Here is a 17657-nt window from a genome sequence, read left to right as displayed (position 1 = left end):
AGCTTGTGGTTCTGCTATTCACAGGGCTATTTTTTAACCACTCATCCATAGCTTCCCCAAAGACTAAAGCTAAAGCTACTTATAAACTGTATGTTGCACTCACAACCAATCATTATTTTTTGCCAAAGACATTATACATTGTTCACACACCGCACTCAGTGTGCTTGAAGTACAGTACACACTAAAACGTTTGGCAGGAGTGCTCTGTCTTGTCTCACTGCCAGGACTCCATTTAGAGAAGTGAATGGATTTGTGGGCCCGCACTGCCATCAATGCTAAGAATACCCTCACACACCCGGAGTACACTCGATCCCCCTGACATGTGCTCCGTGGCATATTTATCATTGCTCTTCTAAATGACAACCTTGATATGAATGGCTGCGGCGGAGCGACCCGGCTGCATTTCATTTCTCACTACTGTCATAATCTCACTACAGCAACTGTAAGTGCTTTATTTTTGGGTCGGGTGACTTCCCTCAAGCTCCTGTAGATGCCCCACAAATGCTTCAGAAATGCTTCTGTATGGCCAATGAATGAATGAATGTTGCGCTGGTGTTCTTAAACAATAAAAAAAAAGACCTACACAGCTGTGTTAAGGAGATTTCTCTTGGGACACAACAAAACTCAACCCAGTTTCTGACCTCACGGAACACATTTCATTTAGCAGGTCATGTTGCAGCAAGTGGCTCACTTACTGTATTTAAAGTCACTATGTGTTTACATTTGAGCCTGCTCTTGAAACTTGTTAGGAATACCATATTTCCTGAAGTAGTGGCCGGCTGTTTATTTTTTCATAGTGCCAGGTGTCCACTCGGGTTATGGAATATTGTTGTGCAAACATATTTTTGTAAGTCATTAAATAATTGTCCGGATTTTGCAATGTTTTTTTTCATTGAACTATTAAAGGTACAGTGGTCTTTTTTTATTTTACACAACACAGCAGGCCATAATCACCAGAATAATAATTCAATAGTGATTAGTGTTAACCCGATATAAATGCAATGGATAATCCTGCTTTTTATATTGTACACCAATAGTGCATGACAGGAGTTAGCTTGACCACAGAGGGTTAATGAGCTGTCTAATATTCAATGGCTCAGTTTATGTAAAAAAATATACATATATAAATCCCCTCAAAAATAGTTTTTTAAAAACTTGTTTGATTTAGAAGAAAAATTGCAAGAACCCCAACAAAATAGGTAAATCAGCAATAGATGAAGTTTTGGGTGGCCCGGTGCCCTACTGGTTAGCGCGTCACCCTCACCGTGTTAAGGTGCCGGGTTCAATTCCAGCTCCGGCCTCCCTGTGTGGAGTTTGCATGTTCTCCCCGAGCCTGTGTGGATTTTCTCCGGGTACTCCGGTTTCCTCCCACATTCCAAAAACATGCATGGCAGGCTGATTGAACACTCCAAATTGTCCTTAGGTGTGAGTGTGAGCGTAGATGATTGTTTGTCTCTGTGTGCCCTGCGATTGCCTGGCAACCGGTTCAGGGTGTCCCCCGCCTACTGCCCGAAGACATCTGGAATAGGCTCCAGCACCCCTCGCGAACCTCGTGAGCATCAGCGGATCGGAAAATGAATGAATGAAGTTGTGGTCACAAATGAAAACCTGCGATATAGTGAAGCCGCAAGAACCGCGAAGTAGCGTGCATGAACAACAATACAGTCCAGACAGGGTTAAGGTCAGCATTTGGTTTGGATGTTGGAAAGTATTGTAGTTTCTCATGTTGGCTCAAAATTAATTGCCCACCCTTGTTTTGTAGTCATGATTTCGCAATGCGAGTTTGGCCAATAATATTGTGGGCTAAATTGCTTATAGTGGGGTGTGTGTGTGTGTGTGCGTGTGTGTGTGCGTGTGTTCAACATCAGGATCTCTGACCGTCGTGGGGATCACTGTTCAGACAGTACAACGAATGATGTCTAGTTGAATGTACGTACTGGTCTTGTTGTCTTGCCCATACGCGCGCATGCGTGTGTACGCGCGTGCACTTGAAGGGGAGGGCTCAAGGAGAATGTCCATCATCTCTCAGAAGAGCGGCGCCGCCTCGCCGTGGCACACCGACGGAGACTCTCCCTGCGTCGGATGTGAGCCATCCCAGCCAGCGCGTACATTGATGTCTCTCCCGTCCCAGTCCACCGGGGTCCTCTTGGGTTTAGGATGCGTCCTCCTCCGCCGCCTCCTCTCCATGGCGCGCCGTCCTCTCTCCTCTGCGTGTCCCTCATAGCGCTTCTTCACTGGGTTCAGCCGGCTGCGCAAGTCGCTATTGGCCGCCGTGAGTCTCACTTGTTTACATCGATAAATAGCGATGATTCGTATTTTTTTCTTCTTCGACGAAGCGTTCACGATTCGTTGCATGAAGGAGAGACGCTCACAACCACGCACGTAGCAATCGATACTATTATAGTTTCTATGTAGCCTTCAACAAACAGCTGTATGCATTAAACAGGTCGGGTTTTTATAAAAGTTGCATGATGGAAAATTGCTGTTCGGACCAATGTCTACTCACTGGTCACAACTATAGGTAGATTTGCACAAAACCCAAAAGGATAGAGTAAATAAAAAAAAAACAGTCTGCTGTTTTCGGTTGGGAAAACCACTATTTACATCAGTATCGAATTTCGTCTCTTTTGTGCAATCTACAATCTAATCCATCAGAGTGCACACTCAACTGCGTTGAAATGTACTGTGGCATCATTCAAGTGGTGCTTCATCTCACCAGGCAAAACTTAATGAGCACTCTCCTCTCTCCCTCTCTCCATATATATGTATATATACACACACACACACACACACACACACACACACACACACACACACACACACACTTTTTTTGCCACAATAATTTTTGAGGGTTCCAATTTGGATGATGCTTGTAGTATTTCAATGAGTGCCATCTAGGATGTTTCAGTAAATTCTGTCTGGTGCGCACAACAAGCTATAATACAGTGGACTTAAATATTTATTTGTGCGTATCAGGCCACTGGGCCACAGTCGCATTAACTAATTCATCTAATCAGTATGTCTGGTGCTATCATAAATTCCAACTTTCTGCAGGAGAAACCGGTGCGGCGGAGAGCTCTGAGATCACCTATCCCGTATGGCTGCATCCTCGCAGGCACGGCAGGTCTGTCGACAGAGAGGTGAGTCGGTGTCACTCGGTTAACGTCACAAGATGATTATTAAAGACACAGTGGCGCATTGTTTTTCTGAGCTCTGAGTCTCTACTGTGTCTTCCCAGCATCCTGCCGAGGCTGAAGTTCTCATCTCGGCTGAGGGCCAGCAGCTGCTGCTGCATCTGGAGAGGAATCAGTGAGTTTTTTTTCACTTGCATAGACATGCATGGCAAGTCTATAGGCATGTATAGAGATGCTGACATGATCCGGCCCCATTCGGCTTATTACATGTTAATTGATGTATAGGCACATGGATGACGTCAGGGCCACAGATGGAGATGACTGGTGATGTTTTTGGACGACAGAGGGTTGTGCTGTCACCCGATCTGTGCGCCTTTGCCTAACAGGAAGTCAGTCTTTTAACATCCTGCAATCTGTTAGTTCTGAGTGCTTTTCCCGTCCAATCCGTGTGATATTTCAAAGAATAAGACTGTGTCTTATTTAATGGGGGTTTAATGCGGGTTGTCAGTCGGTGCTCTTGAGATGTCCCCGGTGACAACCAACACACAAGTGCAATTGGGTTTATGAGCATTAGAAGCACATTTTACCCCAAGAATGTATGTATGCCTTTAGTTCTCCATTCCTTCACCTTCGCACAGCCACACAAACAGAATTAACAAGTCACAACTCCAGTCTTTCCCCTGAGGGATTTACCCCCTATGTGCTCCCTCCCCAGCAGGCGGTCGCACTCTTGTATTTCCTTCTGGGCAGGGATGCTTCATCAATCACTTGATGGTGTAGCTACTGGATGTGGAGTGAAACACACACACACACACACACACACACACACACACACGCACACACGCACACACACACACACACACACAAAAGGACAGGATGTTCCACTTGATTGCATGATTCACTTACCGGCAAGTTTTGAAACTTTTTTGAGCAACTTCCCATCAGTTTTCAGGAACGTACATTATTTCAATATCTTACGAGCTTCACTTTAATTTCCTAAAGTTATAGACTTGATCATTGCAGAGAAGGTCATGTGGAGAATATGGAGATTAATGCAGAACAGGGGTCACAATGTTGTCTTTGCGTGATATGTTTTGGCCTTGGCGTGTTGGGCATGACATTAAAAAAAAGAAAACAAATACATCACCAATACATCATCAGACATCTGACAATGTTTGTTTTTGTGTATGTAGTTTGCATCTGTCGCAGAAGTGTTCCTGATATTCAGAATATTGTCTTGAGCCACATCAAAGGGGTTCAGTTGTTTGCACAACTCCTTAGCGCTCGACGTTGTCCAGACCCAATCCATTTATCTTCCCTTTTTGGTTTGTGTGTCTGCCTGATCTTTTAATGAAAGGCGGTGATTTGGTTAAAGATTGTGAATAATTGTAAATACAAAAAAAAGTGGGTCCACTTCAAACAGATTTTTTTCAATCCGATGTGACTCAGTTTTCATTGGTTCGCCGACATGTCAGTCATTAACACTCAGCCCCAGTGGTTGGTGACTTTTCTCATTCACGCTTAGTTTATGTCAATCATTACGGGTAGCAGTAAGGATTTTCTTCAGTGAGTTTAGTTAATTAGCACCTATATGTTTTTTTGATTGTTTTTATTTAGGTGTTGTCAAATATAAATAATTCATAATTTGAAGTAAATCATTGAACGTTTTAATTGTTCTTCATACTATGAAGAACCGATCACCGATCGTGGTCAGCCAATTATTGTTGAAAAGTATATGATTGGCATATGCCGATCAATGCCTTTCATTGCTGATTACAACAACAACAAAAAAGAAAAAACAATCACCACCAGTCCGCAGAGTAACTGAATCATATTAAATGTTTTCTTGTTTTCGGCAATTTCAATTTAATATGATATGCTGTTTTTATATCGTGAAGGGATGGAAGTTTGGATCGTATGTGAATTTTCTTTTACATCAGATTCGTCAATGAATCAAAAAATACTAATCTTTTACAGATTATTTGATTGTTAACATTTTAACAAAGCAGATCCAAAATCGAAAACATAATTGATATCACGCATGGATGCGATAGGTATCGGCAGCAGAACATCCTGATAGGAAAACCCGTGTTGGAACAAACGAGGCCATCCAGCTTTCTTTTCTTCTCCAACATTCCCCACAGCTCCGAAGACAAACATGCATCTCCCGCTCGTTGACTGGTGTCCTGCTTTTTTTGACCTCGCGCAGACGCGCCGGTCATGCTCACAGAATACATAAACAAGGGTTCAAGCTGGCTACACTTGATGGATTTCAGGGTTAGGGATCAGACAGTAGGAGATGTCGTTCCTTGTCCCCGGTTCACATTATGTTTAGTCTGCTCAACGGTCCGCCTGCAGACGCCTGCGCTCGCCTGCGCTCGCCTAATGACAAACACGCGGGCCGACCGACCGCACCATTTCGCCGCGCAGTAAAAGCCTGTAAATCGTCCTCTGTCAAGCATCGGCGTCCTGTCTCCCCTCTCCTTGTGTGCAGTGATGTCATCTGATACGATGAGAGAATGCGACCCACTGACCCTAATGCATTACCCCACATCCCCTTCTCTTCTCTCCACCTCACCCCCTCCCCCTCACCATCTCCAAAGTAGCTTCCCGCTGCTACCCCCCGCCTCCCTCCCAACAGAAGCTGAACCAAATCTTTGTCTCAGTGTCAAACACGCCTAATTCAGCCAGCAATGTGCTCCTCAATCACAGCATCTGTCCTCATCCTGGACATCATCCAAACTCTGCAAAGTCCCCGAAGGCTGGCACATTTATTTGCCCGCTTTTTAATAGTCTTCATTTAAAAGGACTTGCGTCATTGAGGAGCATAGAATTAAACTGAAAGGCTTTTAGATACGCCGCAGTTTGGACTCAGCAGTCAATCGGCGTAAAGTGCTGTATGCGATGTCATGAGTTGCAGAACAAGTTGAGTCTCAGTTCAAGGGTTTTTTTTAACTTAAGGCTAAATGGAGAAATGCTTTTTTTTAATCCCCCACCCCCCTCAAACTGACTGTCTTCATCTTTCTCAGTCATTGTTCATTGTACGTACTTTAGTTTCGATCATTGTGTTGTTGATTCTTGTGTCCAAATTCAACTCATCCTTGGTTCAGCTTCACTTGCAAAAATGAGCCTGATTAAATACACATATTACCTCACACATGGATCTATTAATCTTCAAATTATTTTCGTTAAAAATGACAAAAAGGAAAAAAATATGTCCAAAGGTTAATTTAAGACATTTTAAAATGTATTCATGTACCTGCAAATTTTGAGAAAATCCTCTGCATGATTTTCTGGTGACATCAAGAACAAGCTCACTTTATCCATCCATCCATTTTCTCCTCTTAAAATAAAGATTCAAAGTAATGTAACAAATAAATAAGCAATTTGAATAAATAATACACACGCACGTAGATCAGTCCTCATGAAATTACTGTCACGTCCCGTGTTTGCCAGCAGGGGGCAGGCTTCTTGCCTGCCGCCTGCACTCCTGTCACCCATTGGCGACTAATTTCTCATGCTTTATTTGGGGACTCTGGCAGTCGACTCACTGCCGGAGTATTCCACGCCGTGCCAAATTCTCTCGCCCATTCCTATTCTAATTATTCGTTGCCTCTTAGCCTTGTGGCTGTTATTGCGCGTCGTTATTTCGCTTTCGTGGGAAAACTATAAGCATTCTCCAATCAGACTCTCCTTGCTATTTTTCCGCAAGCGTTTTCTGTTGTCTCCTTATTTGTATTCCTAGTCCTTATTTTGACCAGCGCCTTTTGTTATTCACCCGGACGGGTATTTTGTGTTGGTATTAAAACTTTGTTTCCTGACAAACATCTTTCTGTGTCTGCTTTTTCGGGGATCCACTTCAGTTATTTTGTTGTACTCGAAGCGTTTATTCTGTCGCTTCGGGTACAACGTGACAATTCCAGTACAGTGATCCCTCGCTACTTCGCGGTTTGTTTATTGCAGATTTTTTCCAACATTAAGTAATTAATTAATTAATTAATTTTACATATAGCGGCCCGGTAGTCCAGTGGTTAGCACGTCGGCTTCACAGTGCAGAGGTACCGGGTTCGATTCCAGCTCCGGCCTCCCTGTGTGGAGTTTGCTTGTTCTCCCCGGGCCTGCGTGGGTTTTCTCCGGGTGCTCCGGTTTCCTCCCACATTCCAAAAATATGCATGGCAGGCTGATTGAACACTCTAAATTGTCCCTAGGTGTGAGTGTGAGCGTGGATGGTTGTTCGTCTATGTGTGCCCTGCGATTGGCTGGCAACCGATTCAGGGTGTCCCCCGCCTACTGCCCGGAGACGGCTGGGATGGGCTCCAGCACGCCCCGCGACCCTAGCGAGGATCAAGCGGTACGGAAGATGAATGAATGAATGAATTTTACATATACTGTACATGGAGTACAGTGCTGTATATGTTACTCTATGTGACTCGCTGTTGTTTTGCAGCTTCTCGCGAACCGTTAGCGGACTTAGACATTTTTTTTAACCTGTTTATGTTAATTGGACGCTACTTCGCGGATTTTCGTTTATCGCAGGTGGTTTTATTCCCCATTAACTGTGATAAACGAGGGATTACTGTACTTAAAAAATGACAAAATGCTAGTTTTTCATAACACCATTTGTTACGCAGCTGTGGATGCAAAATATGTTTTCATATCACTTTGCTCCTTATGGAGGAACAAACTATACCCTCGACTATATTTTTACCGGCTTAGTTTTTACAACATTGAACCAATTTCTATTGCAACCAAACCTCAGTTAAACGTATGTGGATGATTGTGGCAAATTCACTGTTTCTCATTTACATCCCGATGTTAATTAAATTATCCTCCCAAGAATTGATTGTATATTTTTATTTGAGGCGTATTGTGTCTCTATGTCTTGCGTTGGCAGCTTTAACAGCTTGGACTATGATGCAGATGCTTGCCATCCCAGAGGAGCAGTACAGAATCATAAATGTAGAGCGCAAGAGTTACTGTGTGATCATCCATCCTGTGTGATTATGAAAACAGCACCGGGCTCAAACCGAGTCAGTCGTCTATCATTTTGCCTATAATTCTGAAACTATGAGTGATGGCAAATGTTACATGTGAGCTGAGAGCATGCTGGGAATATTTCACAGAAATAAAGGAAGCGATAATGAGCAAGGGGTTATACTGGGACGGGGACATCAGTGAGATTCATGACCACTAAAGCTTTCAAGTCTCCTGGTTGTGCAAGCCATCTGTGAACGTCTGCTTTCTGTCTGTTACCAGGACTTGCTTTGTGATTAGATCAACAGACAGCCATTGTTGGAAGGGCGTGTCTCTTTAAGGGCTTCTGATTCACTTAGAGGAAAAAGGAAAATCTATTTTTTTTACATCCTTTGTCTTTTATCAGCGACTCAAAGGATTTGGGGGAAAAGCGGTGGAACCTCTTTAGTTGAAGTTGCCTGATGTGCAATGCAAACAAAATGTTCATAAAATTAGGATTGTTTTTTTTGGAACATTAAGTCCAAAGCAATGATGGGGCTGATTGGTGAGGTTTGAAGAGATGAATATCCACTAATCTCCCCTCCGTCACGTTGGTTACATTCTAGACCATCCCTAGTATGCGTGAAATCCGTGATATAGAAATATCCCGCATAAATACACCCCAGGCCTGTTTTATAGTATTGATGGTGCTAAATGTGTGTGTGTTTTAAAGGTCTTTAACACACTGGATTCAATTTTCGGCGACAGGTGCGCATGTACTCGGCGTACAAACCGGCACGTTTTAATTTTTGTGCTGGGTCAATTGTAGTTTACCATGTTTGGGAATTTGACAGATCACACTCCGTCCGTCATGCTGGCCATTCTGGCGGACCGAGCCAGTTTCCTTTTACATGCCCCTGGCGAGCCTGACGAATTGGTGACAGAGAGTTGACCAGACTGTAGAACAGGTAAAAGCAGATCTAAGTAGTGGTGTACCGTGACTTTTGATCAATTTGAGTGCGGGGTAGGCAGACAGAGTCTGAACTCCACGGATATGTATGATGGATGCCAACTGTGGCGGTTGTTGTGACACAAAGATTGGAAGGCCCACATCACAGCAGCCATGCATCACCGGAAATCTTTTTGCGGTTCCTTTCACTTTGCACCCACCAAACTCCTGCAAGAACTTCAGCATGTCTATTTTGCGCAACTCTTCTGCTCTGAATTTAAAGGTCAAGTGTGAAATAATTTCAGAAAATTCCCAAATCGAGTCCGGCAGCAGTTCTCTGTCTATTCTCATTGCGTCATAGCTGCAGATGGTTTGATGGATATTCGCAAAACTATATGACCGGAGGAATAAGAACTGGGTTATTTGGAGAGAAAAACAAGCAGCTGTTGAGCTGGAAACATTGCAAACAGGAAGGATGGGTTGATTGAGACAGCAATCTGGATGAGTTTAACATTCTTGGTGTAAATCTTTGGGACAGTCTGTTTTCGTATGCACACGGCTCATCATAAACAGGACATACTGCGAACGGTTTGCATACTGGCCATGTGCTTGCTCCAACAGCACATTCAATAGTTGCAGTCAGCAATTTATTTTCCATTCTTCCATTCATTCTCTGCTCATCCTCACTCAGGTCACACATGTGCTGACACCTATTCCATTTTACTTTGGGTGCCTCGCCCTCCCAAAAACCACCCAAAACGTGGGAGGTTGGTTGATCTAAAAGTTGATCTTTGGTCCAAAATGTTTGGACACCTCTGCTCTATACTGTCACTTCCTTCAAGAAGATGCAGAAGTCTGTCCGAACAGGTAGTTAAATAAAAGGTAGGTCAATAAAATTGGAATGTCTTCCCTCAGGCAGCTGTTGACCCCTGGATATCAGGAAATATGGTACACTGCGGATGGAAGTCGCAGATCCTTCTCTCCTGTCAACAAGGTAAGTTGTGAAACACTTTGGTGATGTTTCATGGCAGCAAATAATCATGTCATAGCTGATACAGAATTTTCCAGTTATATGGATGCCAATGAGGAACAGCCAAGCATGGAGATGATTGTTCATTAATGATCTGCATGTTGAGTTTGTTTTTTTTTGCTCTTCTAGAATCACTGTTTATACCACGGAGAGGTTGCAGGTGTAGACGGTTCCAGCGTGGCTCTCAGCACATGCTCAGGTCTCAGGTAAGAACTACCTCGACCACACCTGCTTCAGAGATACGTTACAACATCATTATGTTTGGACATGGATCACAATTGAATGCTTGATAGAGGGACATTGTGGTTAAATTTGGATTTATTTTTTTAAGCGTAAACTTGACAGATTTGAGCATTTTTCCACTCAGGAATCAAAGCTGCGGCATATTAAGCCTTTTGACTTCCTGGATAATAGATATTGTTACTTGTATCCCAATAAAACATATTGCTTTATAACAGACCAGACAAACTCCCGATGATGAGAAAAATAAATGGACCTCATATTCCACAGCCTGGATGTGGGTCACTAGAGCCCCCGTCCGGAGCCTGGCCTGGAGATGGCAAGCGCCTGGTGGCCTGGCTGGCAACAGGCCGAATAGCCAGTGTTGGGCCTCAAATTCCAAATGAGAGAATTTTTGCAATTTTGTTGCATTTCAACAATACATATAAATAGCGTTGTCCGTCCATAAATTCTCGATCTTACTTATTCACACAAGGGGTGCTGGAGCTGATCCCAGCTCACTCAGGGCAAGCGGCAGGGTCCACCCTGAACTGGTTGCCAACCAATCGCAGGGCATGAGTAGACAAACAATCATTCACACTTCCATTATTACCTTGGGACAATGTGGAGTCTTCAATCAAACTATCATGCATGTTTTTGGAATGTGGGGGAAAGAGTGGAGTACCAGGAGAAAATCCACGGGCAGAACATGCAAACAACCACACAGGAAAGCCCGAGCTCAGATTTGAACCCATGACCTCTGCACTGCGAGGCGGGTGTGCTAACCAGCCATCCATCCACCATGCTGTATTCTTTTGAATATACAGTAAGGTGAAAACGCTCTGCAATCACTGCATTCCGTTTTTATTTGTGTTTTACACACTGTCCCAACTTCCTTGGAATTGGGGTAAAAAAAAAAGTAGGTTTGGAGGTCTCAGCTTAGTCAGGGGGATTCCAGTGTTTTCTCTTGCTTTGGCTCTAGTACTTGAGGCAGTCCAAGCCACAGGACAGAACACTTATCCATGTTTGTGAGAGTCTGTTACTCTTCATTTAGATGAATAGATGAATTCCATTAAAGCTTCTCAGGCATTGCCGCACAGACGTCAGACCTCTCCAAATGTTTAGTGCAGCTGCTTGAGCTGCGGTTGTACAGTATCTACAGTATGTATCTGACCGATTAAATTGATTTTGTTGTTGTGGTTGTTGTTTTTAGCCTCTAAACCTTAGTTGGATCTAATCCGAATGTAAGCATACAGGTGCTTGAAACTAAAATAAATAATCTGTTTTAAATGATGACATCTGACCAGTACAGCAACAAATATGTTTCCCATATCTCTTGGAAATAAAACGTTCAAAGACCACTGAAATCTTGTACCAGGGATCAACAGCATTGTGCACTATTACCACTGTCTCAGGGCCAATAAACAGGACAAAACGGGGGGGAGGGGGGGGGGGGGGAGGATATTTGTCTCCATTGTTACAGTTTCGGTATAGATTAGTCTCGACATTCTGTTTCCAAATCCTTTGTAAAAGAATGGGCTAGCAACATAGATCCTTCATGATTTGCAACCGCTGGATGGAACTGTGAGCAGTGCCTTTTTTATTTCCCTCAGGGGTCTAATTTCTCTAAACGCAAGCGTCAGCTACCTCATTGAGCCTGTTTCTACGGATACGCCTCAGCACGCCGTTTTCCGTGCCGAGAGTTTCCATCTACCTCCCAGAAGCTGCCTGCAGCACTATAGTAACCGGGAGGCCCTTGGCACCTTCCTCCATGGGATGGCATCAGCACAGAGCTTCAGGGTGAGTGTGAACTGGACTTGGCTTGAAAAAAATACTGCATATACTGACACTGGAGATTTCTTTTCCATTATTATTATATTTACATTTTGAAATGATTTTGTCATCAATTTATTAAAGGAACGAAGAGACCTGAGTCAGAATATGAAATATGTGGAGCTGCTGTTGGTAGCGGACAAGACTGAGGTAAGAACGCTGTCATTATTTGATTCGATATGTGCTTATTTAAAGCAAAAGATTACACGAGGGGTAGTTATTTTTTACTGGTTGTGTGGAATTAAATTACACAAACTGAAACCAGCTCTTGATTCAGTCACAGCAAGTTTGTCCACTGCCACACATCAAAATCTAATCGAACACAAGAGCTGTATGAATTCCCTGTGCGCTGTTCATTTTAATATCTTAAAATGTGTGGAAAATGTTATTTACTTCAGTAGTTTATTTCAAAAATTGAATTGTGTACATTATAAACGGTAACAAACTATCCAAAAATATTTTTGGTGTACAAATGAGGCCCTCTGAAAAGTGTTAGTCTGTTTTAAATGAATGAATCTATCTGAATTCCACTTTTTGAATGAGATCACTGAAATAAATACAATGTTCAATTTAGTGGGGGGCACCTGTATGTTATTACAAAAAGATCTGCTTCATGCTGACAGCTACGGTATGTCATGGAACTAAATAGGATGAAAAATGCAGTGAATTCCGATCAACACCATTGCAAATTTTTTTTAAAAAGCATTCAGAAGGATAAACCCGTTGTTCACCAAAAAATACTTGATTTCTGAAAGTCTCAAAAACTGAGCGTCATTATTATCTCTTTAAAGGCCGCGCGGATGCAGCTTTTGTATTTGGTCGAAACCGATCTGGAGTTTACAAATTCCTTTTTACGCAGTCGCTCAAGGATGAAGGGCAATGTATTACTGTGTTTCCTTTGCTTCTAACCATATGTGGTTTTCAGTTTGACAAACATGGGAGTAGTCTCGAGAAGACCCAACTGAAATTACTGGAAGCTGCCAACTTAGTTGACAAGGTAAGCGCTTTTGTGTCAATTGTAGCCACAACAAGTACCGTTAGCATCTTTATAATCATTTCTCCATTTGTCAATGCACCAAATCCACCCCCCCCCCGCCCCCCCAAACACACACACACACGCGCAGTACTACAAGGCCTTAAGCATCCGAGTGGCGCTGATCGGTCTTGAGGTGTGGACCAGCCAGGACTTGATCAATGTGTCCGACAACCCGCACAGCACCCTGGCGGCGTTCCTGTCATGGAGACGCAAACGGCTTCACACACTCCATAATGACAACGCTCAGCTCATCACGTCAGTGACCCGCCGCTTGACTTTGATCGTGAAAGTGAGAGTTGTAATCGTGATGACATGAAGATGTTCTCGTGCGATAACTTGAGATCTCACACCGTAGGAGTTTGAAGTCACGTTAGTTAGTTAGTAAGATGTCATTTGTGGGGCTGCCAGGTTCTGTGCAATCTGGTTGTCGAACTAATGTGCACTTTGTGTCACCAGGGGAAAGTCATTCCAGGGTACCACCATTGGGTTGGCACCTCTTAAAGCCATGTGCTCTGAATACCAGTCAGGTGGCGTGAACACGGTGAGAAACTGATCTTGTCGAAATGTTTACGTACATTCACAGTCAACATTTCCTGTGCATGTCTGGACAGTACACTGGATATAAAAAGTCAACACACCCCTGTTATAACACCACGTTTTAGAGCAGGCATTGGACTTCCATACTCAAGGCCCACATTTCAGATTTAAAACAATACAAAAATATATAGATGCCTTTACAGCAGCTTTGTTGCTTTCATAACTTTACTGCTGTCAATTGGGACTTTCACCATTGTGAGACGAAGAAAGGTTTTATTATTATTATTATTGTATTAAACTAAATAAAGAAAATAACTCAGAGTCACTACACCCATGACATCATCTAAAATGACACATGAAGGTTTTGTGTCCCATTGGTGGATAATTTTGCTTTAATCACACAACTAATATAGTCCTACTTGAATTACACCCCCCCCGCCCCCACATAGTCTTTTTTTTTTTTTTTGGCAACATAATTTACGGTACATTTAAGAGTGTAATCTTGTCGAGACTGAACAGTGCAAAATGTGAACTTTGAAATGCGTCTCCGCACCTGTGATTGTGGAAAAGGACCACTCGGAGTCAGCTGTTGGCGTCGCCGCCACAATGGCGCATGAGATGGGCCATAACTTCGGCATGAGTCATGACAGCGCTGGCTGTTGCCAGGCCAAAGCTGAGGATGGGGGTTGCATCATGGCAGCTGCAACAGGGTAGCTACACTCAACTTGTTTTCCTTAGTGTTTTTCTCATTGTGGATTATACACTGCAAGGAAGTATCATGCAAACGTTTTAAGAATCAATTATATCAAGACCATATGTCTTTGCCTTTACGAAGAAAATGGTCAGTTTTGACTGAGACTGTCACAGTACCGAAAGTAATAATATGCTTATTTTGTCGATTATAGTTTGAGTTGGGCAGGGTGACGGCCGAACAGCTGGCACGTCTGCATCTGAGGTCGTCGTCGGACAGTTTTGTTTTGTTTCTGGGCATTTGGCTTCCTCCCACATTTCCAAAACATGTGTGGCTCACTGAAGACTGCAGATTGTCCATAAGTGTGAACGTGAGTTTGAATGGTTTGTTGAAATGTGATCTGCACTAGGCTGGTGCCCACAGTGGGGTGGGACAAGCACGAGTTTACCCACCACAACTTTACAGGATTATAGAAAATGTATAGATTTTGTATCCGTTTTTTTTCAGTTGTGTTTTGTCCCGCATTGATTGAAACGTCCCACCAGAACTTTCCTTTCAACTTTCTGCTATGTCAGCGGGCATCCAATCCTTAGTTATTTTCGATCCCGTGTTAAATTTTTACCTTTGTACCGGAATTCAACATACAGCAGCTTCTTTTTTTTTTAAACACACACAGTAAACTCAGAGTAAACTAAAATAAAATTGATAGATGGCACCTTTGAGTTGCCAGCCTCCTACAAGAGCTGACTAAATTTTTTTTTCACATTTTTTTTGTCATTCAATGTTGAATGTAAATTTTATGTACAGATTGTGAATTGTTTTCAGTATTTTTTTTCTTTTTGTGTCACATTCCTTTGGAGGAGAATTTCAGTGCCTTTACGGCAGCATATTTGCAACAGCACCGTTTTTGTTGAGGACATTTTTGATTTGTGCTGCAGTATGTCATTATTCACGTGGCTACCACATGCACCCAATTTCATGGTGTCCATAGCGTGAAGGCCACTATTTAGAATTTATCGGAAAGTTAAACAGATTTCAATGCGATGCACTGACTGACGGCAATCACACACAAACCCAAATAACAACGGCAATAATAAACACACAGTGCCAGAAACAACTCTGTGACAGTGTCGATCAAAATTGAACATCATTATCTTTTTTGACGCAGCATGTATTGATACTTCTCTTGTGTTCCGTCTCATTTAATTGCACTGGTGTATCTACAAAAATGTCCTCTTGGTATGCAATTGTTTTCATACTGTACATCTCGTAGGCACCCATTTCCACGTGTGTTCAACACGTGTAACATGCGGGAGCTGAAGAGCTACTTGAGCTCAGGAGGAGGAAAGTGTCTCTTCAACGAGCCAAACACCAGATCCATGTATGGAGGACAGCGCTGCGGCAATGGCTACCTGGAGGATGGGGAGGAATGCGACTGTGGAGAGGAAGAGGTCAGTGTGTTGGTATCAGTGCACTATTCGTTTATTTATATGATGAAAGGACTCACCAATTACTTCCAACGCAGGAATGTACCAGTCCTTGCTGTAACGCAAACAACTGCACTTTAAAGGCTGGTGCTGAGTGCGCCCACGGTGTCTGTTGTCATAACTGCAAGGTAGGATCCTCCAAAAGGATATCACGTGAGCGGTGTTCCTTTCACATCCAATCTCCCCTCCATGTTGTTAAAAGCTGAAGAGCCCGGGCGTGCTGTGTCGAGCTCCGTCGGGCCAGTGTGACCTCGCCGAGTACTGCGATGGCAAGGCTGAGTCTTGCCCTGCTAACTTCTATTTGGTGGATGGCACATCGTGTGCGGATGGGAAGGCTTACTGTTACACTGGCATGTGCCTCACGCTGGAGCAACAGTGCCGCTCACTCTGGGGACGAGGTGAGTGACGCTTGTACAGAATACGGTAAAATACAGTTCAACTTTGGTGTCATGGTTACACACACAAAAAAAAGAGGGTAAACCAGATGATATACTGTACATCATGGGGGGGAAAATAACATTCAACTGTAGATCTAGTGTATCAGAAGACAATTGGTCTGAATATCAGTGTGAATGGTTGTCGCCACCATTCACTCATTAAAAAAATGATATGCACCTTTAAAACCTTCCCGAAGTCATTTGTCAGAGGGAACTATTCGATTTCGGAATTTTCAAGCAATCCATGAGTGATTCCAAAGTTCATTAGATGTCTGTTGTATGTGATTGATTGAATCACGATTGGGAAAGGAGCAGGTCGCCAGTTTGTATCGTGTTACATTAGCCTCCTCTCGTGGTTGTTTGCAGCATTACTTGTAGTCGTTCCAAACATGCAGCACAACCAAATAAGTGGTGACGAATCACCCCGTTGAGAAAACCCTTTTTTTTCCAAATTGTTGTTGTATGAGTAAGATGCCGTTTTGTTATTGTTATCATTGTATTTATTATTATTATTATTATTATTATTATTACTATTATAAGTGCACTGGCCACCAGTCAATCACAGGGCTCAGACAGCAATTACCTTTTGTTTTCTGGACTTGAGCTGATAAAAAAAAAATAGATCAATAAATCCACTAAAGGTTTAGTTAAAAAGAGAGAGAGAGGGCGAGGGAGAGAGAGAGATATTTTGGGTATATAGACAAATTAGGGCGGTCCGGTATCGAGTGGTTAGCACGTCGACTTCACAGTGCAGAGGTACCGGGTTCGATTCCAGCTCCGTCCTCCCTGTGTGGAGTTTGCATGTTCTCCCCGGGCCCGCGTGGGTTTTCTCCGGGTCCTCCGGTTTCCTCACACATTCCAAAAACATGCATGGCAGGCTGATTGAACGCTCTAAATTGTCCCTAGGTGTGAATTTGAGCGTGGATGGTTGTTTGTCTCTGTGTGCCCTGCGATTTGCTGGCAACCAATTCAAGGTGTCCCCCACCTACTGCCTGAAGACAGCTGGGATAGGCTCCAGCACCCCCCGCGACCCTAGTGAGGATCAAGCGGTTCGGAAAATGGATGGATGGATAGACAAATTATTTCCGCCTACATTAAGAACTGCTGAAGGTTGAAGCAGAGGTCAGATGTTAGCATCACTGTCAAAGCCTCGGGATTTGTTGTTGCTGGTGTCCAAGTTCACACCGCGACAGATCTTCCCTGGGGCGTCTTTGCTGTATCACAGGAGTCCCACACAGACCAGTGAGGGATACCATCTGCTTTCCATCAGGGGGTGGAATAACACGCCGTGTGCATGAATGTGTGCGTGTCCTTTACAGATGGTCGCCCGGCCCACGATGTGTGTTTTAAG

At 43.4% G+C, this 17657-nt stretch overlaps 1 protein-coding gene across 2 annotated transcripts in view; it reads left to right on the top strand.

The window, feature by feature from the left end:
- The first annotated feature begins 1920 nt into the window (after positions 1–1920).
- adam19b (ADAM metallopeptidase domain 19b) overlaps positions 1921–17657 on the top strand; it is a 21178-nt gene continuing 5441 nt past the window's right edge. Inside the window, exons 1-15 of one of the 2 annotated variants that reach the window (XM_052087127.1) lie at positions 1921–2272; positions 3055–3140; positions 3239–3309; positions 9952–10030; positions 10196–10272; positions 11899–12085; positions 12203–12268; positions 13044–13115; positions 13243–13409; positions 13611–13695; positions 14262–14401; positions 15656–15833; positions 15908–15997; positions 16072–16267; positions 17626–17657. The exon at positions 17626–17657 is cut by the window's right edge and continues 77 nt beyond it. In XM_052087127.1, the coding sequence (XP_051943087.1) occupies positions 2158–2272; positions 3055–3140; positions 3239–3309; positions 9952–10030; positions 10196–10272; positions 11899–12085; positions 12203–12268; positions 13044–13115; positions 13243–13409; positions 13611–13695; positions 14262–14401; positions 15656–15833; positions 15908–15997; positions 16072–16267; positions 17626–17657 (1641 nt within the window). In that variant the 5' untranslated portion in view covers positions 1921–2157. The remainder of the gene's footprint in view (positions 2273–3054; positions 3141–3238; positions 3310–9951; positions 10031–10195; positions 10273–11898; positions 12086–12202; positions 12269–13043; positions 13116–13242; positions 13410–13610; positions 13696–14261; positions 14402–15655; positions 15834–15907; positions 15998–16071; positions 16268–17625) is intronic. The other variant, XM_052087093.1, reaches the window with a different exon arrangement.

This window comes from Hippocampus zosterae, chromosome 1 (assembly GCF_025434085.1).
Source record: "Hippocampus zosterae strain Florida chromosome 1, ASM2543408v3, whole genome shotgun sequence".
Classification (NCBI taxonomy): domain Eukaryota; kingdom Metazoa; phylum Chordata; class Actinopteri; order Syngnathiformes; family Syngnathidae; genus Hippocampus; species Hippocampus zosterae.
Note: the sequence above shows the minus strand (reverse complement) of the source record. Positions and strands in the feature narration are given on the sequence as shown.